At 35.9% G+C, this 27,100-nt stretch overlaps 1 protein-coding gene across 8 annotated transcripts in view; it reads right to left on the reverse strand.

Moving 5' to 3' along the window:
• Nucleotides 1-27,100, reverse strand: part of ATP2B2 (ATPase plasma membrane Ca2+ transporting 2) — a gene marked incomplete at both ends in the record, with an annotated part of 146,364 nt that overhangs the window by 66,161 nt on the left and 53,103 nt on the right. For 2 of the 8 annotated variants that reach the window (XM_083353880.1, XM_083353877.1), the window contains 4 exons: nucleotides 1,469-1,633; nucleotides 3,458-3,499; nucleotides 16,113-16,238; nucleotides 22,789-22,914. In XM_083353880.1, coding sequence (XP_083210006.1) covers nucleotides 1,469-1,633; nucleotides 3,458-3,499; nucleotides 16,113-16,238; nucleotides 22,789-22,914 — 459 coding nt within the window. Of the gene's footprint in view, nucleotides 1-1,468; nucleotides 1,634-3,457; nucleotides 3,500-11,303; nucleotides 11,400-16,076; nucleotides 16,239-22,788; nucleotides 22,915-27,100 lie in introns of all 8 variants that reach the window. The other 6 variants (XM_083353874.1, XM_083353876.1, XM_083353875.1 and 3 more) reach the window with 6 other exon arrangements.

Raw genomic sequence — 27,100 nt, forward strand, 5'->3', positions numbered from 1 at the left:
CCAAAACAACGCCTACCCCATAGCCGGCAATGGGGAAAAAAATTACGATATGTCACAACACGTCACGTGATGTTGCAAGTTTGACACCCCTGTTTTAGAGCAAGGATTTTGGGGAGGGTTATAAATAGCTATGGAACAGAAGAAAAAGGTAGGTAAGAATGGTGAAATTAGTTATGTAACTGATTTCAAATGTCAGACTTTTTAGCATTAAGGATGAAAATTGAAATAGCCATCACAAATTTCAGTAAGGAAAATTGCTAGAAAAGAGAATGAGGAATTTCTCTTCTTTGAATTTTCTTCAATAACTTGGTATTTGTGGCACAGCTTTCAAACACAGTGAATGCTTTTTTGGTGATCCAATTCCCACATTCTTAACAATGATGAATTAGCAAATGCTGGAAAGCCACGTGACTTGTATGGAATTAGGTGAATTGCCTTCCTTCTCCTAACACTTTATATTAAATTGCCAATGGCCTGCAGCTGTACTGGCATGTGTCAATTTACTTGTACCTATTCTAATTATATCTTAGTCTCCTGAATGTATCATAAACAGGTATATTTCAAACAGTACAATATGCAGAAAGTTTAATATAGAAAGAAGATAAATGTTTTTTATGTATTCATTACCAGAATATTAACCTTGTTACAGCAACTTCTGTCTTTGTAGTTTAATCATACACACATTTTTCAAAAAAGCATGTAATTAGCTTGCATATTTATATTCAAAGTGACATACAAACTGCTAAATTTAAATGAAATTAGTCATTTCAAGTTTTGACCATGAAAAGTGAAAGATGGAGGATGTTTTTAATTTGTAGAAATAAAGAGAACATTGTTAGATGTGCAAATCTAAGAGTCATTGATGTCATAACATCAGCACAAATTCAGGAATAAAAGTTTATTACAACTAGTATAGTTCAGAAATTTTAAAAATTCTTTTCCACTATACATACTTGATACAGCGTCTCATAAAAATGTACAATACCTAAATTTAAGAACACTGATATATGCAATACACAATTGAAAAAATGCAATTCTCATATCAAATGGGGTATAGATGTTTCCGCACCCACTTACCTTTCAGGCAGGCATCTCCTCACCGGCCCACTTCTTCTGTGATGTCTTCTCGAGCCAGGCCTGTGTTTCTCAGTCACAGGCCTTTCTGGGAGGCCTGTGCAGCCAAGAACTGAGCTATGGATTCAATCCATAGCTCTGTTCTACAAGACCTCTACAGCTGAGGATTGAGCTATGGATTGAATCCATAGCTCGGTACTTGGCTGCACAGGCCTTCCAGAAATGCAGGTCAGAAAGCAGCTGCAGAATGACGCTGATCCTTTGGACCCACAAGAAGTGGACCAGCTGGAAGGGCTGGTGGTGCCAGAGGTAAGACATCCCTCAAAAATAAGACCTGATGCCTCTTATTTTTGGGTTTTTCACTTAATATATACAATATCAATATGTATCTTACCTGCTTTGCCTATTTGGACAGCCAATTTAGTTAGCTTCCCTTGAAGGACAGATTTCTCTTTCTTAGGCATGTTGGCTTTCCTCTTGTCTTTATCATCTCCCTCTCCACCTTCAGCACTCTTGAGTGGCTGCATCTCCATTGCAGCTGCCCCATCCTGCTGTTTGGCTTAAATACAAAGCAGTATTTGGGGGGATTATACATGCCTTAGAAAAGCTAAGAACCAGGATTATAATTTTAATAGAATTATAAATAACCATTACCAATTCTTGATACTATAAAGAACTTTGGATATAAAATCTTTTGCTACTTTATCTTCAGCCTGGATGAATCTATGCATTCACTACAGACTGAGTAATCTTACGGTACATTATTAAATAAAAGCCTTGGTGGAGCAGTGGGCTAATGCCTCCTTAAGTAACACCAGCTGCCTATATATATATATTAATTAAAAATAATTTAATGTTTTGAGTTTATATAGTTTTTTATTTTTTATGATTCTAAACTGCCCAGAGTTATGTAAGATGAACAGCCTATAAATTTTATAAATAAATAAATAAATAAAATTTAATATCTCAAAATATTCTCAATTTTTCTCCATGACAGTCACAACATAGACTGCATCTATGGTATATATACAAATGTTTATGAAGTCTTCCTTAAAATCTTTAAGGAAATCAACACTGAAGTACTTCACTTTATCATCAGAGAGCTGAGGTTGGAGATAAGTAATCTGATATCTACCAGATGTTCTGTTAATCTCCACTTCCCACATTTGCTCACACACTGATGTAAGTAACTCAAGAACAATTCTAGATTAGTGATACCCAAATTACTTCCTAATTCTATAATTTTACATGTATGTATTTAAGAAATTTATATTGCTGCCCATCTAAAATAATTGTGATTCTGGATGTGTACAATCAACAAACACAACAATAAAAAAACCAGTTAAAAATCAACAAAATAATATGCTACTCAAAACTTTTCTGTTTTCTTTTATTTATATTTTCTTCTTCAGTTCAAAAAGGATATTTAGACATAATATATTAAATACATGTTTACTGGTATATATCATAAATTTTGTACAGACAAATGATAAGGGAAATATTGATGTGTCACATTCTTGCTGAAAAATATTGGAAACTAAATATATGCAATCAAGTCTTTCAATGCCAGACTGTATGCATGCATGTGCATGTTTATGATTGTGTATGTGTGTGTGTGTCTGTGTGTGTGTGTGTGTGTGTTTTGGTGTGTATTTGTGTGTATATATATTGTATGTATAAACCAAGATTATCACAGCTGTAGGGCTAATGCTTTCACTAAGTAACATATACGGTTAAAATTATTAAAGATATGAGAGGAACAATTTTTATATTTTGATAAAACTTGCTGAGTAAATAAGACTCTCACTGATATTAGCAGAAAATAAAATGTCTTGCTGACTATTCTCTTTGTTTTCATTTTATTAAGAATTGTTTCAGACATTTCAGTTGTTCAGACTAACAAAGGATATGAATTTTACTTCCAACATAAAGATTTAAACAACCACAAGCAATGGAGTTCTTTGGCACTTCTGTAATAACAAGCTACTTTTTTAACTCTTTTTTAAAAACTTCTTGCTTTAAATGAATTGCTTGTTTACACTTTCTTTTATTGTAACAATGCAAAGCATTCTCTATAAATATGCTTGATCTGGTCATTTTCATGACATCGCACTTTTGCTATTTAGAATGTCATTTTTATGTTTTATCCACCATGCATTATTTTTTCTAATAGCAGTGATACTTACATCCCCAAACTGGCAGGGGCTTCTAAATAGCCTAATTTCCACTGATGAGATTTCCCATTCCTACCTACCTCTACACACACCTTCTGTGGAAGGAAAAACTAACCGTTTACCCCAAACAAAACTCTCAGTTCAGATCTCACTAATATTTTGCTTTCTAGAGTAATTTTAACCATCTCCCTTGATATAAAGAACATTACCTTTATTCTGGCTGTTTTCCATATTCCCATCCTGCATTTTGCCTACATGATGAAAATTGTAGCAGACAAAAAAAAAACAACACCAAATAACAAACAAACAAAAAACAAAACATACAATAAACAATCAGTACACAGAAAGAGCATGAGAAGGACAAATTTTAAATTTAAAAAGCAATGAAAAGTATGATCATGTTTTAAATAAAATGCAATGCCCACTGAGATATTTATAAGCACACACGATCTTCCTGGACAAACATTTGCAACTAAATTAATATAATTGCTACCAAAGATTTCTCCATGAATTATTATTAACAGTCATACATATTTTAAGGCAGGATGGTTTGTGTAACTCAGCACCTGAATTAATCATTCCAAATTATCCAAGCAGGTGTTTTTTTCAACGGCAGCGGGGGGGGAGCAAAGCGCGACAGACCAATGAAAGCAGCTTCATGACACAAACTGCCCCTTTTCCATGGCCCCATAATGTCACTTCTATCATTCTGACCAAGTACTGAGATCCTATGAGTGCCATTTTTCAAATGTTTCATAATTATGCAGAAGTTCCTATACTGATGTCTTATGGTAACCACATTTTAAAATGCTGTCTGTAAAACTTCAAATGTATCATATTACAAAGGAGCCTGCAGTGTGTTTTAAGGTCCTAGAAATGTTTGTCATCTGCAGCTCCTTAAGTATTAGGATGAACTCAGCTAGGATTGGCATAAAGTTTAAAGAAGATTTCAATAATCTAATCTAATCTAATCATGAACAAATTTAGTGTGATGGTACCAGACTAGAGAATGGGAGATTGTGAGTTCCAGGCCCGCCTTAAACACAAAACCATCTGAGTGACCTTGGGCCAGTTATTCTGTCTCAGCCCTAGAAAGAAGGCAATAGTGAACCAATTCAGAAATCCTGTCAGGAAAATTGCAGATGCCTGTCCAGGCAGTCACCAGAAGCCAATACTGACTTGAAGGTATAATTATAATAATCTGGTTTGTAATCAATACCAGCTTAATGATTTTAAAGTCTCTTTCTCAGCTGGAAGCATGAGACTACAACACTCATGGTGCTTAGATTTCTGACCTAGCCATAGTTCAACACTCTTAACCCGGAGCTTTAGTGTCATTTTAAAGATGATTTTTTTCCAAAAATTGAAAAAATATAATAAGCCCAGTGGCTTGTTGTGACATCTGAAGAGTAAATGGGCTACTAAAAGCATTTCAAAGCACTAAAACTGATATTCTCTCCAGGCCCCTAAAACGAACATTTTTTTTCTGGAATATATGTAGAAGGCATAGGGGGAAAAAACCCTTTTTTTCAACTTATAAATCCCCTTTCTTTTGAATGTATTCAGAATACAAGTGAAATGTCCAAAGCAGTCACAATAATTTCCAGGTCATGCTGCCTGGTACTCATCCATTCCTAAACACTGATATCTCCTAAGGCTGCACTTTGCAGAGAAATCCTTAGTAATTTTTTCCAGTTCAGAAAGCTCTACTAAAGTTTCAACAAATATAGAAGAAAAATTGCTGATCAAATTCTAAGTGGGAAGCTCAAAGACCATAAAGCTTTTAGTCCGCAACAAAATCTAGGCATTGCCTCAGACTAATAAAAATTAACCATTTTAAAAGTATTTTTTAAAATGGTAGAGATATTATTAAAATATATTCATGCTAAAATGATTAAAAAATTATATACAATTCCAGCCTCTTTGTTTATGCTTTTTTACAATATTTCATTGTAGTTTGAAACCTAACATAAACAAAGATTGTTACATTGTATTTAAATATGCAAATTTAATAACTAGTTATTTATGACAAATCAGATGATATCATATGTTTAGTGAGATTATACATGAAAAATAATCCAAAATATTAATAATGTTTAGAAGAACAACCTTCATTAAAATTTCTGAGGAAATCAATCTTTATTGATTGATGTCAAATAACTAAAGACATTTGAAATAACAAACTTCCTGCAAAGAAAATAAAGTTCAGTCTTCAGTACAGTATTTCCCCTAGAAAAGTGTTTGATAACTTGTAAATAACTTGTAAATCATCCCACACTGGAGTGAATGTATATGTTTATATACAAACTCTCAAATATGTATATTTGAGTAAGTAATTTTAGAGTATAGGTTTTTTTCCTGAATTTGTAATAAGGAATTGTAGGTAATGTTGACAACTTCAGCAAAGAATCAATCTATTATTGTAAAACTGATTTTACTGTTTAACCATTATATAATACTGTAATCAAAATGGGCAGCTATTTTATTTTATACAAACACATATACATGTACATATACATATGAATAGGCCATACCCACATTCTACAATTTGACCATTATAACTGCCATATAAGTGTATGTACTGACTCCCTTATCATTCAACCCTTGCTCTGATGATGTGAACAGCTTGTTGACGAAAGCTCAGCAATAAAGAAGATTTTTTTCTTATATCCTGGAGTTCATCGTTTTTATTTTTACTGATTTCAAATATATATATATATGAGGATGACGGATGGGATTTCGTCGAAACGTTGCTTTTACACCTTCAATTCTATGTGGGAAAAAACCCAAATGACCAAAGATCCATATATATATATATATATATATATATATATATATATATATATATATATATATATATATATATATATATATATATATATATATATATATATATATATATTCTTTATAATTACTGCAAACTCAAATTAAACTAACATTTTTCTAGAATGAAAAAAATCATGACTGTTTTAATACTAAAAATTTTTAAATTGCTTTATATCCATTTTTCATGGATAATACCTTTATTGTATATACAATTACCAAATATGATTTCATGTTCTTTCTTCAGAAAATGAAATATTATAATGTTGTCATGTGTTAAAATATTGGCATACAAAATCATTCAACATTAAATCCTTAGAATGAAGCAAAATGTCCACTAAGATTTAGTTATGTCTAACTAGAGGTAACTGATATTTAAAAAATCTTAACCTGATATTTTGCAATCTACTTTTTTATTGCATTTACACTACAATTTAAGCATCTTTTTCTCAAGCCTTTTCTCTCCACTGACACAGATAGATCCTATTGTGAAATTCCATCATAATTTTCAAACTTATACCTTTCACTGTATAAGGTATAATTTTCAAACTTATACCTTTCAATGTCTGGAAGACTGAAAGGAATCAAGCTCTGGATCAAATGGATTCACAGCCAGAGGATACAGCCTCACCATTGAACTTTGACTTCTTAAACAATCTCACTACATTCTTGAGTCACCAAATCAAGCAAGAAGTGACTAACACTCCAGACAGGTCCTCCAGAATGGAATCAGATGTAATGGCTGTCTATATCATTCTTCAGTGGCTGGGACTACTATGGAAAGAATTTTCTACTTTTTATTTTAAAAGGAAAGAAACTTAGCCAGGATTGTGGGGGCTTCTGTCTCCTGGCTCTCTTCACTAGAGAGCTTACCTTGCCATGGTTTTTCACTGCCAACCTGTCACAATTGACTTCCCTTGAAAGCTTCAAGAAACTATAGAATGAGAAAAGAATGTCTACAAGCCACAGATTTTTGTGCTTGCATAATTTACAGCTAACTCTACAGATCGCTTTGATGGATATGACATCTTTCAATTCCACATTATCTATTACAAGACTTAAATATGTCAAAATATATGTGTGTTTAGATCTCAGACTTTATTATACAATAATAATTTGGAAATTTCAACACAGCCAGAATGTTACACTGTAGCTTCTTATCTAATAAAAATGTTATTTAATTCTGAAATACTGTAATTCCAACTCTGAATGTGATTTTCATGAACACTGATGTCCATTTCAGTGGATTCTTCCTGTTGAAGTCATGCCAATGCATAAGAAAGAGGCGCTCTCTCTCGCTCTCTCCCCCCCGCTACACACACACACACACACACACAAACAATATGCTTCCAGTTCCTTTCTTGTCAAGTCAGTCTATCGCTATGTAGTTCCATGATCATCATCATGTTGCTTATTATCATGCCTCCAATTTGCCTCTTGCCTTTGTCTTGTATTTCATCAATAAAACTCAGTTTCTGGATCAAATATCACTAAATGATCTTAGCATCCCTCAATAGTGAACAGTGATGGGATAACAGTTTAGCAACAGTTGAAGGAATACAGTTTTAAATTCCTAGTTTATTTTGGTTCAATCAAATAATCAAGCGCATGCCTTTTAAAAACAAAACAATAATAAAACAACAATTCCCTATCCAAATTATGCTATCCACTTAGGATAGAGAACTTTTACATTTGTACATGTATCAGGAACTAACACATGCAGGTCTTCATCAGAAAGCAAGATCTCTGCATGTCATAAATGCAGATGATTTAAGAAACCCCAACTGCTCTTAAGAGTTTCATGTTATGACAACTTAATGAGAACAGCTTTTAAATTAATGTCAGGGTCTGAAGTTTTCCATAACTTTTAACTGAGAAGACAATCAACAAAACAAAAAAGGTAGCTGATGTGAAGCATGCATTAAGGGGGAAAAATGTGAGACCTTTAAATTAGATTTTTATTAAATGCTGTAATTTCATTTTACATCTAGGGTATTTTTTCTAGTCAATCTCCCAGTTTTGAAAAGATACCATACAAAAATTAATAAGATTCAACAAGGTGAAATGTAGGAGTCTGGCATGTTTAAAATCCCTTTTCACTAGGAAACAAAGAACCTCATAAACTAAGAAATGTTTAGATTTGCTTTTCTCAAATAATATCTCCTCTCAGCACAGACACATTTTTAGCCCATGTAAACTGCTTCTGAAGCAGCTGGAAGTTATAAAGGAATTTTGATACAGTTAAACAACAATTGTTTTAAAGACAAAAGTAAAAGACTTGGCCACATGCAAGTTAATATGAATGAACACAAGTCTTAATAAACTTTTCAGCATAGCATTTTGCAAAAATCTTACACATGATCCACAAGAAAATACTGTACATGGTCAACAAACAAGACCAATGGAACAATATTCTAGAACTTTGATTCATGCATGAGAACTTCCCAACATAATCCATATACATGTAAAAATATTATGAGGATAGATTTTTAATATAAAAAATGCTACAGAATCCTTTCTCTGCAAAAATCATTAGTTGCTACACTAATACTTGTTATTAACCATTGTAGTATTAAAGAGAATTAAACACTAGTATTTAAAAATAGTAATTACTTGTCACGGTTGTGAAAGTTGGACCATAAGAAAGGCTGAGCGCCAAAGAATTGAAGCCTTTGAACTATGGTGCTGGAGAAGACTCCTGCGAGTCCCTTGGACTGCAAGGCGATCAAACCGGTCAGTCCTAGAGGAGATCAACCCTGACTGCTCTTTAGAAGGTCAGATCCTGAAGTTGAAACTCAAATACTTTGGCCACCAAATGAGAAGGAAGGACTCACTGGAGAAGAGCCTAATGCTGGGGAAAGTCGAGGGCAAGAGAAGAAAAGGATGACAGAGAATGAGGTGGCTGGATGGAGTCACTGAAACAGTAGGCATGAGCCTAAATGGACTCCAGAAGATAGTAGAGGACAGGAAGGCCTGGAGGAACATTGTCCATGGGGTCGCTATGGGTCGGACATGACTTAAACTAACAACAACAAATTACTTGTCAATATGCAACTCCATAATGCTGCTTTTGTCATTCTGACTAAAGCCCTGAGATCCTGTGGATGCCATTTTTCAAATGTTTCATGGTTACGCAGAACTTCATATCCCTACTAAGTTATGGTACATCCTCCTGAACAGCTGGATGCACATATTTTAATATAGAATATTGCAAAGAAATCTGCAATGTGTTTTAAACTACTGTACACACATTTCATTCTTCTGCTGCTCCATAATCCAAGGAAGAATTAGGATGAACTCATCTAAGGTTTAATTGAAATTCATAGAAGAAATAAAATAGGCAGAGCTTGTCTCAAAATATGCACTTATCACAATAGCATTTCCTCACATTTCTTCCATTTACTATAATACAATTAATGTAATACAACATAAAACAACATAACGCAATATAAATGAAAATCAAGCACCAGGCTAGAAATCAGAGGCACAAATCATAGGCACAAAACCAAATGGATGACCTTCGGCCAGTCAATCACAGGAAGAAGGCAAGGATAAGCTATTTCTGAAATCTTGTCAAGAAAACTGCAACTAGTCCAGGCAGTTACCATGAGTAAAAGCACTGACTTGAAGAATAAACTTTAAAATTAATAAGATTAATCAACTTTATGTAATAGCTACACTTCTGGCTGCTTATCACCCAGGGTTTTTTTGTGTGTGTTTTTTTGTTTTGTTTGTTTTGCTCATGAATCCATATGATTGCTTTTTATATATTCTGGAATACACATGTTGTTTAACTATGAAGGATAGAATCTATTTTATAGGATAGAAAGTTACACTATCCAGTAGCAAACTATGTGTTTTGAGAGTCTAATTTGTCCTAACTGTAGATGTGATTATAGAATTTAACTTGCTTGACTTTAAATAATAAAAAATAATCTGGTTTTATTTTTGTAATCTTTGCAATGCTTCAGCATTTGTGATCTGCCAAGCCATAGCTACCAGCTGAGGACACACAGGAAGCTCCTGTTTGTTCTCCTTTTCAGAGCTGATGGGAACTGCTATTCCCTTTGTCCTGTATCAATGGATATAATCTGATATTAGCATTACCTAAGCAGATAGCATTCAACTTACCATCTATATCTCATTACTAAATTGAAACTAATGCCTTGAATGTCTTCCTTTTTGTTTTGTTTTGTTTTGTTTTTGGGGCAGAGGAAAAGAAAAATACAGGATCTATACTTAGTCACAATTTTTCCCCCTATTTGTTGCCACTGGTAAGATCTAGTTAGATCCAAATCCGGTTTATGAATCTATGCTTCTATCATTAATGGTATCAGCAATAATGTTGATGCCAAAGAATAAAATGAATATAACAAAAAAAATTCAACAATATACAAATATTTCATCTAAATCTCAGATTAAAATTCCCCATCCACCCTTAAATTTATTTCCTTATATGGAATTTATAATATGAACATGCTAAGAAATGGAGTCAAGAAGTTGGTCAAAGACACATTCCACATTTCAAAACTGAAGATATTTTTGTTCAAAGGAGGAAAAATGCATGAAATCACATTCAAGACACATGGATAGTTCATAAAAAATATGTTATTCTAAAAATATGTTATTCTAGCATCATAATCTATGGAAAATACTTAACTTGGTGCTGAGAAAAATTGGTGGAACAATACAATGAAGTGCATTAATGTTAGTAGTTGTGTTTAAGCCAAATTCATGACCCCAAGAAAATTGTTTTCCCAAAGCTAGACTAAGACCATGAATGCTTATGAGAGTGCCACTTTGGAAAAATAGAATGAGAAACAAAATAGACAATCATGCCATCTTTCAAGTATGGATTGGGAAGCATGGAAACAACAGTTTGATGTTGAAAACCTTTGCAAGGAGAAAACTGATTTGAAATATACTTGAAGATGGTCTTTAAAATCTGATTCAACAGTAAAAGTCCTTAATTCCTACTTGAGTCTGATTTGAAAAGATCCCTAGATTCCTACTTGTTCTGGTCCCAGTGTTACCTGAGTGAGAAAAACCAATTTGGCTTGCTGTAAAGTGGTTGGCTGTGTGGCATCTCTTATAAGCTGCAATACAATAGGAGCTCTCACCCAGTAACCCCATGCACATCCCACATCTGTGCAGTTCAGGAGAGAAAGAGGGAAGCTGATAGAGTTGAGAGAAATTGTTCAAATAAAAACAATCCCAGTGTTCTTAACGTACCATTGACTAAGCTGGTATTTGCATTATCAGTGGCAATTGAACTTGCTGCCCCATCTGTAGTTGAAGGAGGATGGAAGGAGGAATGGGAAGAATCTACTGAGTAATAATGAATAAAAGAAAAAAGAAAAATAATAATAATATGAACAAATTCACATGACAGAAACATTTATGGACTAATGTGGCTTTATTTTTTTCCCAAAACATAGTTGTTTTAAAGTAAGCAACATAATGTCTAGAAATGAATGCTATTACAAGAATGTTACAGAAGTGAAGAACAAAAACTCATACATGGAATATTATATATAAAAGGAAATGTGAAAGACATTTAACAGGGTTAACAAACTTTAACAAAGTTGGTGAAAAACTGATTTTACATAGTACTTCTAATGCCTTTGTTCCACTATGCAGACATTCTTATGTTACTTTAAAAAAAACTGAAGGAAAAAATAGTTTAAAAGTTTCTGCATTCACGATAACCATCTATCCATAAATGATATTTCAAATTATACTAAAATGTCACAATATCCATAATTAATATACTTAATCCATTTGAAAATACCCTATTTAAAAGTCTTGATTTATTAATAGCTAATAGGGAACCATTTTCAGTGCTAAACCTGATATTTGATGTTTGATGTTCCCTTTATAGTTTTGTTTCAGAAAAAATAACTTCATTATAATATTGTTTGATGTTTACAGGAATTGATGACAGGAGATAAAATCACAAGCTAAAAATTGTCAGCAGTTTTCTTTACAAAAAGGGGAACAGGACAAGCAAGAAGTTCTTACACCACAAAAAAGCATGAAAGTTTCCTAGTGATTTTGTACTGATTGAAGTGAAGCTTTACTGAAAATGGAGTTAATTATCCATCATGAAAACCTTCTCTGAAGTAGTCTCTTCTGCTGTTATCTATGTTTTATTTGTTTTCTATTATGGCTGATCTTTTCAAACATACTCTACTGAGAAATGCAAATGCTAAGGGAATTTTTTTTTTGTTTTCTGTATTTATTTTTAGTTTCCTTTTAATGTCATGCAAACAATATCTAGACCAGCATCTGATTTAACTGATAAGAGATTCAGTCCTTCGTTTATCTATTCCAGTTCTAAATATTTAAGATTAAGAATGTATGCTGGAATCCCTACCAACATTAATTTTTATTAACTTCCAAAATAAGCACATCCTTTCGTTGTCTTGGGCTGCACATTTTAAAGCCTATTTTTAATCACTGACAGACAGTAGGAGACATAGTGATATTATCAGAACACTGAGCCCAGGGTTTTCAAACATTTATGGATTTTAACTTTGTTTTAAAACAAAATTAAAATAAGTGCATCATGTCTATTAACTGTTTTAACATATTTATTTTAATGCCTAATTTTTATATATGAATTACAGGCATGCTGTCTTCTGCTTTTTAAAAGGACAAATTGCCTGCCCATAATTCTAAAACCTAAACTGTTGAGCTGAGGTTCCTGCCCATAGTCCAGTAGGAATATTTTGGGAAAAATCTGTGTGAACACAGATAATAGTCCATCTTGGGATAGAATATTGTGGATACTCAGATTTGCAGTTTGACTAAATGCCAGCCAAACTGCTTCCATTTTTGGATTTACTGTTATCAGTGACTTATAAATTTCAGCTAGACCAATGATTCAGACATCATTTAGGAATTGCAAATGATGTCTAAATGACATTGCTTCACAATACACTTGGGATCATTAAAGAAGTGCTTTTACTCTTTAGATTATTATGTTATTGAATCTTCTGAAGGCCAGATGTGGCAACAACCAAAAGCGTACATGGAAGCCTTCTGGGGTTTCATGTCTACATGTCTTGAAACAATTGTATTTTTTGGTACAGAAGTCAATAAGCACAACAGTGCCATCTACTTAGGAACAATAGGAGGAAACAGGCTTGGGAAGTAGGTTATTGTACATCATGGCAAGCAGGATATTGTACGTGACATGTATGTGGTCTGATCATCATTACTTTCTAAAGCAGCCTATTTATTCCATTATAATTGTTTTGCCAGATAAGGTTGGTGGTCATGGCAGATAAAGTTTATACTCCTGCTTTAAGGAAGCTTCTAAGTACCTAAGCATGCATTTTATCTCTCCAAATTCCAGGCAGTTCATCTTTCTATTAGTTTTGCTGTGCTACAAAACTTGTACATGTAAGAAAATGTAAATGAAAGTTTAAAAGTGGCAAATTCATATTTTAAGCTGATTTTTCCAAAGATTTGCCATACAGCCAGAAAACAATTGATAAAATGGGGATAAAAAGAAGTACAAATTTGTTGTTTATTTTCATTCAAATTAAATAGTGAAAGAATTTTTTTGAACTACAATATTTCATTCAAGTCTTTTTTTTTCCTTTCCAGCCATTGAGATAAGAGTCCCATTAAAAGCCTAATTTTTCTCCTATGGCACAGTATGTTTCTTATTCTCTCTGGAAGCTGATGTCCATCTTCCTGTATCATATTTGCATGATGATTTTTGGAAAATGTTAATGAGGAAGAAAGACATACACTACAGGAAATTGAAACACAAGCACAGACTTTTGGAAAACTTCAAGCATACATACAATGAATGTATAATGTTCTTAAGAGAACAGGAACATAAACTAATGATCAGGTGTATCAACTCCCATTTTCACAACTTCATGCTGGAAGGATACCAATGTCCTATTTAAAGAAATAATGTGTGGACCAAAGTACTTGCAGGACAACAGCTATTGGAGGCCTCCTTGAATGAAACTGCAGTGATTCGTGGCAATGAATGTTAAAAACTTGTTAAATGTTTTATTTGACATGTAATAATGTCTTATGAAAGCTATATGAACTATGTGAATTCTAGTTTTTACTTCTTCTTCAGCTGACAGAATAACCTGGCAAGTTATTATTTAAAATAGGACAAGGGAGAACTATGCTTAAAAGATAATAGTTTGTGAAAAATAAACAGGATCTTCCCATAGCAAAACAGGCATAAACTGCAGATATTGGCAAACTAAGGCAAATGAGATTGCTTTGTTCTTTATATAGTTCTATTTTTATCTATTTATATTTAAAATGCCTAAACAGTAGGTCTTAGTCACTCACCCATACTTTCTGAGAAAATTACTTTCCAACTCATGCTAGTGTTGTATCCTGACATTATTCTCAGCAAGAAATGATAAAACTGATAACAATTTTATGACTTTCTGTTTTGTGGAAACTGTTCTTCACTAGTGTTTATTCTCAGTTAAGAAAGTCTGGAATATGTTGTCTTAAGTTCAAACAAAATTAGTAACAAATTATTGGTGAAATCTGGCCACTGCTTACAGTAGTATAGAACACAGTTAGGTCTGAAGAGAAGCATTTTTCTCCCACTTGTCACCACAGAATTTGGATATCTATTATTTTTCATATATAATTTTATTATATATATTTTAAATGTTTAAATATTTATAAATTGCCATAGATGTATATATAGTGTACTATAAATGTTGCTTTTAAAAATTTTATCCTTCTTTATGTGTAAGGAAGCTACTCTATTTCCTTGGGAAAAAGGAATCTCAAAAGTGTTTCTGAACAGAAATATTAGAGCTGAGATTCAATGTGAAATAGTGAACAAAAATATATGTTTATAGATGATATAACCATAGGGTCACTATAGTTCAAGTGTATTTAAGTGTCTGTGATAGGCGCAGAATAGACTTTTATGAAAGAAGAATGAGTTTCTCAATAGTATAGTTATTAATCAACTAGTGATACATGAATTGATAAAGAGGAAAAATATTTAAATGAGAAATTCACCAGATATTTGTAAAGATCATTAGCCAAACCTCAAAGAGTAGTGTAAATTACTATTTTATTCAAAACTTACAGTAGTTTAAAAAGACTGGGAAGAAAAATAATAATAATCCCAGAAGAAAGCAATGGTGAACTCCTTTAGTATTGTTGCCAAGGAAACGGCATGGTTGTGTCCACATAGTCAACTCAGGGACAGCTTTATTTTTAGGGTAAAAAGATTTGGCTTTCTGGGCTGAAGATTAAAGTGATTGTCACATAACTTCCCATGGAACAGAATCAGCTTTTTTTCCAAGAAACATTCCATGTGGGAAACATTCTTAGCTTGTCTGTAGATATTTTATTATGTCTAAATTTTCATTTCCATGGATAGATTTTCCATTCATAGAAATAGAGTCACACAATCATTTATCCATGAAGGGATTCTTCTTTTCATGGAACTGAATATTTGAATCAAACTCTGTTTTTGCAAACTTAAACTAATTCATATTAGCTATGAAACACGTAAGTCAGGCAGAATTCTTAATCTCTATGCTCCTGGCATAAAAATCATGAGCAATAAAACATGATAAAACTTTAAATAAGTATGGTTTTAAATTAAAATGTTAAATATACTTCAATTTATGTTTCATATTTTGATATTACAATTCAATTTCTCCAGATGAAAGAATTATTATAGTTATAATTTATTTTTAATTGAAGCAATGAACTTATCATTCTTTGTACAACTTCAATTTATAATGAATTTGGGATATATTGATACAGAATGACTCTTGCAAAGAAGTATAGGTAATTTAAGATCACATTTCGTTCTCACATTTTAAACCATCCATACTAAGTATTCAAAATAGCCAGTGCGCACACAGTTCAAGCAGCTCACAGCCCTTATAAATCAGGACTGAATTCACTGGACTAAATTATACTAACATAAATTCAAGTATTCCTATATAATAAATTTGAATATCAAGCCTACGTTATAAATACAGACATTATTTGAAAATATTTTAGGTGAATTTGTACCTTTTTTATCTTTTTTCTCCTCTTCCTCTCCTCCAGCACCTAGCAGAGTAAAGATGATTCCTGTTTGAGAATTAACTCCCACTGCAGTAACCACCATTCTTCCTGAGCCTTCCATGACATGGGTACCTAAAGATATTTAAAACATGGATTTTAGTCGGAAACGACTAGCACGCATGTGCGGGGGAACCTTTACCTTTTTTTTTTTACATTAAAGCTATTTGCTGATGATAAAGATTCAGTGGTGTGTCTGGTACTCTCCAAGTTTGGTTGTTTTCTTGTAGACATTTCATTCCCAAATTAGGTAAAATCACCAGTGCTACTAATCAGAATCAGAATAGAGCTGGAAGGGACCTTGGAGGTTTTCTAGTCCAGCTCCCTGCTCAAGCAGGAGTCCTTATGTCATTTCAGACAAGTGGTTGTCTAGTCTCTTCTTAAAAACTCAAGTGATGAAGCACCCACAACATCTGAAGGCAAGCTGTTCCACTGGTTAATTATCCTCACTATTAGGAAGTTTATCCTTAATTCCAGGTTGCTTCTCTCTTTGGTCGGTTTCAATCTGTTGTTTCTTGTCTTTTGCCTTCTGGTGCTTTGGAAAATAAGTTGACCCCTCCTCCTTGTGGCAGCCTCTCAAATACTACCTTGGTACAAGTTTGGTAATGAAACATATGCAAGAAAACAACCAAGAGACCAATAGGAACCTGCAGTTTAATCCTGAGCTACAGATATTTTCTTGTATTGATAAAGTTACTGTTAGACATGCTGAACTGTGGTCTACATTCCACTTCTGAGAACAAAAGACACAGCTAACACACAGGTAACATCTCACAGAAAATATTGAGTATCTTTGCTAATTGCATTTTAATAATGAGACTAATGATGACACAATTGATATATGAAATAAAGTATTAAAATCATAAGGAATTTCTACTATGCAAGCCTTGTTCATTTTTAGTTGAGTAAAAGGCAACATGACAGAATTACAAATGAAATTTGTAAGGTTTTCCTTAGATACTAAAACTTAGAGTCATTCAACATAAAGGAATGGGAGAATTTCTTCTCACAGCACATATGGAATTCACAACCAGACATTTTACAGTTCAGCACTCTAGACACATTCATGGAGGATACTGCTACCAATAGTTTCTGGACATCCTAAAAATATTTCCTTCCAGGATAAGGAAAACACACTTTTGAAGAAAATCTGCACACTGCAATGAGAGAGGACCATTAAACTCATACTTGCTTATAGGTTTCCCTTGGTGAACTTGTTGGTTATTGTATGAACAGAATGCAAAAGTGGATAGGTCATTGATCTGAATTAATTTTTGTCTCTTGTTATTCAATTATGTTATTTTCATATACTGCTTTGGAATAAAGCCTTAAGTACTCATATTGGTGTAATAATTACTTCCAAATCCAGAAGTACCTGTCACCGAACTCCTCTGGGCTGGATCTAGAACAATGTACTGCTTTCTACTGAACACACAAAACCAAGTGTGTTGGAGGAAATGGTGCTAATAAAATCTTTCCATATTTGCAGGTAAGCAGAAAGCCAACCCAGGAGCACCAGAATGCTGTACTGACTGAGCAGGAATAAAGACAAAAAACTCATTTCTCATAAGCAGATTAGTCACGGCCAAGTGTGTGGGAAAAGATCACCAACTGTGATCCATTTCCTGACATTGCCAAGCAAAGCCCCAACAATTTTGGAACTGCTGATTAAGAATGCCCTGGTCAATCTGAAGATAAGACCAAAGACTTATCTTTGATTCTGAGTTAATTTCAAAGGGGCTGACATGAAGGAATTTTAGTTTCTGCTTATTGTATACCAATTATTAACTTTCACATAAGCACAAGCAGTGGTATTTTTTATTCTCCATCCTATAGTAAAAATCCAGGGCTAATCCACCCTTTCTCTGTGTGTGAGTCAAGAGCTCACAGCTCATGATACAAGCAATAAAGCTAGTAGACAAATAAATACCAATTTCTGCATATTTTATTTAAATGAGTCCAAAAAAGAATAGAAAAGCATTATTTTTAGAATTAACTTGCTAGAATAAGAATTAGTGTAGAAAAGTATTTATGGAGGAAAGAACAAAACATTTTTACAATACAAAGCAGTTTCCTGCTTTATATATACATAGTAAGAGAAAACAAACTCATAACCAACATAGTGAAATTGCTACATAAATTAAACCAATCATGCCTAGAAGTGAGGACAAGTGTTATCTTAAGTGTTCAGTGAATCCAAAATATTTCCTAGGTTTGAAGCCTGCTCTAATGCTTCTGTTTAGCAAGAATCCAATATTGGAGCACTTTCTGCTGAAGAATCAAATGTGAATTTTAGTTGTTTTTTCTCCAGGCACTGACTGACCTGATTCCTTAATATAGCTGCATTTTTATTCATTTTTAAAAGAAAATTAATAAAGCATGATGTCCACCAGTGCCTTCTTTACTCCTGAACAAACACAGGTTTCTTTTTTCTTAAGTTTTTCTGATTCTTTGCATTTAGATGCAGAAAGTTAGAGAGATAGATAAACTAAGGTAAAACATCATTATGATATTTCTCAGGCAACAAATCAAAATTTGTCTGATAATTCATGTTTTGGAGCATTCTTCTTCTTTCGTGTAAAACAGTCCTGAGAAGGAGTAAATTGCAAGGAAGAAGCAGAATATTTTCACTCTAAGTGAAGTTCCTTTTTGCCATCCAAGAATATGTAATATCCATTTTGCAACACAACTATTGCCTATTTTTCACGTCTATCACAAATTTTCATGTGACCTTGGCAAAATGCTTTTCTCTTATATTGGGAATAACAGCAATAAATAGCATTCTTATAATCCCATAAGAGGATAGATGCTATTTGGAACTACAGGCACCACTGGTATTGAAAAGACTCACGAGATCCATGAACTCACGTATCATTTTCACTTACTTGCTTACACATTCCACTTTTGCAAATGTGGAAGCAGTATCCAGAAAGAAGTTAGGACAGATATTATACTGAGGTCTACTACAGTGTGTTGTGACTGATTAAATGTAGGGTTTCTGTGCTTGGACTTATATCTCCTGCTGTGCTTTCTGCACTGTGCTTTGAGCTTTCATGAAGAAAGCTTGCACTGACTGCTTAGTTTGCCATCCTGGAAAATACAAGGGCAAATTTATACGTACACTTTGGTTAACATAAGCAATTTGGCTTCTTACATGTCTGGATGATGCACGTATATCATAGCATCATTAACATATAATCTACACAACATCTTTGCAACATCACACATAGATTCTATAATGAATATGCGATCATAAGTTGTTTTTTTTTTAAAAAAACCTTACTACTGCACTGATTAGCAATGGCAGTTCCAGTTGCCCTTCTTAAGCAAGGACCTACAACTTGCAATCTCCACATTGATTTTTTTGTTTGTTGAAGTTAGTGGGGAAGGTGCCAAATGGCAATCATGTGATTGTAGGGAAAATTCAGTAGCACTTGTTCAGTGCCACCATTGCAAGTTCAAACAGTTGCTGAATGAGTGGTCCTTAAATGAGGACACCTGTAGTTCCATTAATTCATAAAGGAGAAATTAATCATATAATTAGATCAATATGAACTAAAAGTATGGTGGGATTGTAACTTATGCAGACAGCAGAGGTTTTGAATTCACTTTCTACTGATACTTATTGCTATTCATTAGCACTCGAATTCTGATATGCTGTAAGAAATTCATTTAAAAAAGACAGATGCCAAAAATACTATTGGCAAGAATGTGAAAAGGGAGAAAAGAGAGGGAAATATCCTACTTAACACATGTTGAAAAAGAGCAGATGCAATAAAGATTTTTTGTCTTTAAAAAATCTTGTAAAGACAGGGTTATGAGCAAAAGTGGGTGATTCTGGACAATTTATTCTTACAATTTATTCTTATTTGCCTCTCCCAATATATACAATATAAACAAACTGGCCTTTATAAGGATATGAATGATATAAAACTTACAGAACTTTTACAAATAGTATACGCTCCCACAGAGAGGGCCTCCTCAGGGTGCCGCCGGTCAAAGAATGCCGACTGGTGACCCCCAGGGGGAGAGCGTTCTCTGTGGGTGCACCGGATTTATGGAACCATCTTCCGGTAGAGCTCCGGATGGCGCCCGATCTCCGCTCCTTCCGGCGCAACCTTAAAACCCATCTCTTTAAAGAAGCGGGCCTGGCCTGATGGGATGGGGTGGGATTTTTATTTTTATTATGACTTCAATTTTAAATTTGTATTATGGGCATTGTTTAATCATGTTTTAATAATTTTAATTTTTGTATCTGATTTTTATGTATTACCCTGTTAACCGCCCTGAGTCTCTTGAGAGAAGGGCAGTATATAAATTAAATAAATAAATAAATAAATAAATATAATCATTTCATTTCTGAGTCTTATTACTTTATGAAACAGAGGGATAAATTAACAATTGAAAAGGCATTTTAACAGGATATGTTTTGTTGTAATAATTTTAAATGTAAGAAGGATAGCCACAGCTCTAATTGTTTTGGCCTACTGAATGAATCAAGCAGTTGTGCATTCTGGGGCCTATTCATCAAATCAATGCCATCTTACAGGACCCAATAAATGAAGACCTGGCTCTTCGAGCTCTCTGGCCCAGGCTGAGGATTAATTTATTTTAATTGGGGTTTTAGTTGCACAGGGTTAAATTTAATCTTTTTTAAACTGGTTTTAACTTTTGTATTTTTGGTTTTTAATTCCCTGTAAACCGCCCTGAGTCCTCAGGGAAAGGGCGGTATATAAATGTAATAAAATAAAATAAATAAATAAATAAATAAATAAATGTGCTTTCTCTGCTACAAAACCTGCCCTCTGAAATGATATTGCCTTCCCCCAAAGATTTGTGAGACTGCCACCGTTATCACATTCCTCAAAATCTTTTATTTTTTTGGTTCTCCCAAGCTGGTTATGGAAGCCTTTTTCCTTTAGCTTAGGTTTCTTCTAATGGTTGGTGGTGTTCTCTTTTATATGTGTGGTTTCATTTCTTTTAATTGCAATCTTCCCGGAGCCACTAAGGAATTGGGCAGCCTCAACACTGAAATAAATAAATAAATTTGGAGTAGATATTATTCTCTCTCCCCCACTTATCCCCTGAACTCTCTATACACGCATACATATTTTACTATATTTATACATATTTTACTATATATATTTGACATTTAGGCATGCATTTTGTTACACTATGCGCAATTTGACTAATATTACATGAAAAATAAATTGAATTTCTCTGGATAGTTTTGGTTTTTAAAAAGTGGGTTTATATAAGTCAGCTGAAACATCATTTTAAGACAAAATCTAGTTCCAACAAATCTATACATATATAATTTTCTACTAACAATTGACCTGATTGACCACTGTATTGTTGTGTAACTATTCTTAGCAAAGATTAAATAAAACGTTGCTTTTCATCTCCATGCATGAGTCAGAAGTAGCTAATATTATGCAGCAGCTAAACAAAGAATTTTATCTACCCTATTTCCTGCCAAAAAACAGATAACAGTATGAAACAGAAAATAGGAAATGTTTATGCCCTTGATATCACCAAAATAAACAATTCATGCTGTCTGATCAATACACTATATAAAAAAAGAAAAGTCCTTCAACCTTTTATCAAGTCTTTAGTGCAGACATGTCAAACACAAGGCCCGGGGGCTGGATCCAGCCCGCGAAGTGGTTTCATGTGGCCCGCGAAGCCATCCTGGAAACAGTGAGGGAACGGCCCCCACTGCCTTGGCCCTGGCCCAGAGACCCTCCTTCTGACCCCCAGATCTGTCCCACTCCTGCCCAGGCCCCCATAGGCACCCTCGATGTGAACGATGTATAGCTGGCCACGCCCACCCAGTAGGCCATACGCACTCTAACCACGCCCACCCAGTAGGTCACACCCACCCTGGCCATACCCACCCGGCCCCCTGAGGGCAACAGCAATGCTGATGCAGCCCTCAATAAAATTGAGTTTGACACCCCTGCTTTAATGGGACATACCAATAGATTTTCAACAGCTCATCAGATTTCCTTTCCCCCTATCCTTTGCGAACAGAACTCAATATTAGGTTCCTGAGAGTTTCACCTAAAGAAGATATTCTTTGACCAGCTGGTAGAAGGTTACATTTTGTTGTTCCTGTTATTCAATCTTTCCATTGCTTCTGACTCTTTGTGAGCCACTAAACATCAGTCCTCCACAACTGTCTATTATGTATACCAAACATTTATGCTTTAGCTGTGCTATTAGTGCTTCCACTGAGCAGTCTGTTTTTATTTCATCTAGTACTGAATTATTTGTTCTTGCATAGTACAGTCAGTTCTCATATAGCACCATGATTCCATTGTTAGAAACCCTCATGTTATATACAAGATTACACAATATGAATAATAGGTTTTATGGAAAAAATAGAGTTGGGCCACACCATTCAAGAATGAAAACTCATCTGTAACCAAAACATGTCTAAACACACTAAATAATCCCGTATTTAATACAGGTCAGTATTTAGTAGAAAACTATCCACTTTCATATATTTTTTTCTGATTGAAGAATACATGGATAATGAATTTGAAGGAGGAAGAGAAAAAACAGAAAACAAAGGATTCCATTTCTGTGATTATCAAAGGTTTATTTAATGCAGAAAACATACCTGAAAGCAGCATCGGATCTTTGTCAACGGATTTGCGGACTTGATCTGATTCCCCAGTTAAAGAGCTTTCATCAATCTTAAGATCATTTCCTTGAATAAACACTCCATCAGCAGGTAGTAGGTCACCTATCAGTAAAATCATTAAGAGAAAATCTAATTTGAAAATTTTAGACATTTTGCAATGTCTAAACTACACATTATACATGTAATCTATGAAACTTCCTTATTCTAGATTTTCATAATTAAGGTATGAATCTTTAAATCACTGCAATCCAAATAAAAATATACTCCTTCTGTAGATGAACTTTTAGTAATTTATCAAACTACTGCCACCTGGTTAGTCTATTATTACTCTCTCTTTTTCTCTTTTGTTGCTATCAGCCCATCAGAGATAATAACTATGCTAAACATCCACATATAAAGTATATTATTTGACTGGATCAATCTAGAGGATATTTTGGCATATGACAAGCAGATTTTAGAATTGGTCATTCTACCCTTTACCATGGCATCATACTGCAACTTCTGGCTGAAAACATCCATATAATCCAAACAGGCTTTGCATTTATATACTGCATTCACTGACTAATGATCTGCATTTGTCTTATCTCCAGAAGAAGGTTTGGGTGATAAACTTAAAAATACTTCTGCAGACAGACAACTACTGTTGTGTATGTTTGTGTGCTGGGTTCTTTGCAGCAAGCAGGAGATGAGGCAAGAGAGTTCAGGCTGGAACATACTTTATTGAATGCAGGAACTGAACTGTTAACCAAGGCTTCTACGCAGCTACTTATACTCTGGCCACTAGGCAGCAGCCAATAGGTTTGAAAGAACCTATTGCCGCCCTAGAGCCAACCAATGGTGGTCCTGGAGACGGCTTGTCTGAGGAGCCAGCGACTGTTACCCAACTCTCTGCTTAAGCAATCTCACAGTATTCAAAAGCCACGTGGTACAGTTCAGGCAAAACTGGCCCAATACATTACACCCCTCCCCACTAGAATGTACACACATTATAATAAAAAATGGTTGAAAATAAGGTACAGCAGTGTTACAAGTGTTTGCAATAATACATAAAGTATAGCAGTGGTACAAGCACTTACGATAACACAATTACTTTAGAACAAAATTCTGCAAATAAGATGGAGGCTTACGTGACCTTGCAGAATGCCTGGGGGATCCAGGCAACTCCCAGTCTACCAGCTTGCCTGCCAGGCTGGGTAGACCAGGATTCATGAGTCCACCAGAGTCAGACTGACTTGAGTGCCTTTGACTGGCCCTTCCAGGTCGGCCCAAATGAAAGTCCAACATAGAAGCAGAGTTAGTACAGCAGCTGTCTTGATTGGGTTGACTTTCTCCGCCAGGGGACCCATGTTGCACTCCCAGGCTTTGCCCATCTACGACCACCTCCCCATTGTACTGACTGCTAGAGTCCTCAGGGCATGTGAATTGCCCCACTTGGCTGCTGGTTTCTGGCTCTAGGAGTGGACCCATGGTATGGTCCTCGCTTTGTGGCCATTCTGGGAACCGCTTCCACAGCTGATCAATATGGGGGTGAACGACTCGCCTGCCATCCAGAGCCACCTTGTATGAGAGAGGGCCCAAAACTTTAGCAATTTTACCTGGCATCCACAAGTTCCCATGTGCCTAGTTCTGGGCCCACACCTCATCACCCACTTGCAACCCCCTCAGAGGCTTTGGGCGAGAGGTGTCTGCTGCCACCTGGTCTGGGTGCAGCCTGTCCAGTTTAGTGATGAGTCTTCTTCCCCAGTGAAGTTCTGCTGGGCTCTTGCCTGTTGCTGTGCAAGGTGTAGTGTGCTGGCAAAGCAAAAAATCAGCCAGACTGTGGTGCCAATCCCCAGTCACTATGCGCTTGAGTGACTCCTTTGTAGTGCGCACCATCTGTTCGGCCTGCCTGTTAGTTGAGGGGTGAAAGGGAGCCAATGTAGCATGCCTTATGAGGTTAGTCCTCAAGAAGGCTTGAAACTCTGCCGCTGTGAACTGGGTCCCGTTATCAGATACTATGACGTCCGGCAGCCCGTGTGTTTAAAAAGCTTCCTAAGCAACTGGATGGTCCTAGCAGTAGTCATACTTGCGATTGGAATAACTTCCAGCCATTTAGAGTATCTGTCGACCGCTATCAAAAATTGCTGTCCCTGAAAGGGCCCAGCAAAGTCAATGTCCTCAACCAAGGAGTGTGTGTCTCCTCCCATCTGGGGACAGGAGCATGTGGCATTTCTGGCCTGGACTCTTGACACATGTAGCACCCATGTACTTGAGCCTCGATAGCCTTATCTAACCCAGGCTACCATAGGTAGCTTCGTGCCAATGCCTTCATCCGGACGATGCCCAGATGTCCCTCATGCAAAGATTGAAGTACCCTATCTCTTAATGAAGTGGGGACAATGACCCTGCTCCCCCATAAAATACAACCCTTGTGAGCTGAAAGCTCATGTCTACGTGTGAAGTAGCTCTGGAACTTGGGTCCAGGACTGTTTTCTAGCCACCCTGTGTGAATCCAGGATAGCACCCTGCTTAAAACCTTGTCTGCAGCAGTTTCTGCAGCCACATCCCCAGCATGGAGGGGAAACTCAGGCAAATCCTGAATGGACATAATGCAAGCTGCTGGAGCCAGAGCCGGCTCAATCTGTGGCAATGGCAACCAGCTAAGGCCGTCTGCGTGGCCCATGTCTTTGCCGGGTTTGTAAACCAGCCTGAAGCTGTAGGCTGACAAGATCATCTTAACATCCTAGGGGACAGAATTTGGGGTTTCTGCCTATCTGTAGTAAATAACCCCAACAGTCGTTTATGGTCTGTGAAGACTGTGAATTCCCTGCCATACAAGTAATCATGGATTTTCTTCACCCCAGCCACAATGGCCAAGGCCTCTTTGTCAATTTGTGCATAGTTGTGCTCAGCAGAGGACAATGTCCTTGAGTAATAAGCAATTGGGACTTGAGTCCCATCACTTTCCAAATGACTTAAAACAGCCTCTAGCCCATAAGGGGATGCATCACATGTAAGGCATACAGGCAATGACTCTATAAAGTGAGTGAGCACTGAACTGGAAGACAGTAGTGATTTTACTGCCTTAAAACTGCTTTCGTGGACTCTGATCCACTTCCATGGGGTGTTTTTGTTCAAAGAACCAGTGTAACAGCTCTGCCATTGCACTCTTGTTAGGAAGGACCACATGGTAAAAATTAAGGAGGCCCAGGAATGCCTGAAACTCTCTCTTTGACCTGGGGCTAGTTGCCTGCTGAATGGCCTTCAGCTTGGACTTGGCAGGGTGGATGCCTTCAGCATCAATATGGAAACCCAGGAACTCAGTAGAGGGGACCCCTATGCTACACTTATTCTTTTTAAGTTTAAGGCCCACTTCGCAGAACCATTGAAGGACAGCCTTAAGCCTCCTTGCAAGCACCTCAGGAGACTCACCGGTGATGAGCACATCGTCAAAATAGGGGAAGACCCCCAGAATGCCCTTGAGCGTACACTCCATGATGCCTTGAAAAATGCCAGGGGCTACACTAACCCTGAATTGGAGGCACTTTACTTTAAAAGCCCCCTGTGCGTTACAATGGTTTGTGCAGCAGCTGTGGCCTTATCCACAGGTAGCTGCTGATAAGCCTGTGCCAAATCTAACTTCACAAAAACCATACCCCCTTGCAGTGATGCCAAGTTGTGGCTAACGACTGGCACTGGGTACGCATGCTGCTTAAGTGCCCGATTAATGGTGCACTTATAATCAGCACAAATCCTGACCTCCCCATTGGCCTTAAGTGTCGTGACAATTGGGGTTTCCCATTCACCCCCATCTACGGGCTGTAGTACCCCCTGTTAAACTAGCTTGTCCAATTCAGCATCTATCTTGTGTTTAAGTGCAAATGGCACTCTGCGGGGTTTTATCCTGATAGGCATTACAGCAGGATCAAGTTTAAAGGCTATTGGAGGGCCCTTGTACGTTCCAAGGCTAGTGTCAAAAACGTCCGCAAACTCCTTACATACTGACACTAAGTTCGCCATTTTTGTCCAGTTGATTCCGGTGAGCCTGGATGCCCAGAGCATCAAACCAATCAAGCCCTATCAAGCTTGTTCGCTGACCCTCCACTACAATAACATCCAGAGGTCCTGAAAACCCATTGAATTTGACAGCCAGTGTGGCTTCACCCTTGACAGCGACTCGAGAGTTCTAGAAGTCAGTCAGGATAATGTCGGATGGCCTAAGCTTGGCCTACCTCTTGCTGCAGTTGCAGACAAAATGGAAGGTTTCAAGTGAAATGATGGACACAGCAGACCCAGTGTCCAGTTCCAT

The sequence above is a fragment of the Vipera ursinii genome, assembly GCF_947247035.1.
Source record: "Vipera ursinii genome assembly, chromosome: 2".
NCBI classification, from domain to species: domain Eukaryota; kingdom Metazoa; phylum Chordata; class Lepidosauria; order Squamata; family Viperidae; genus Vipera; species Vipera ursinii.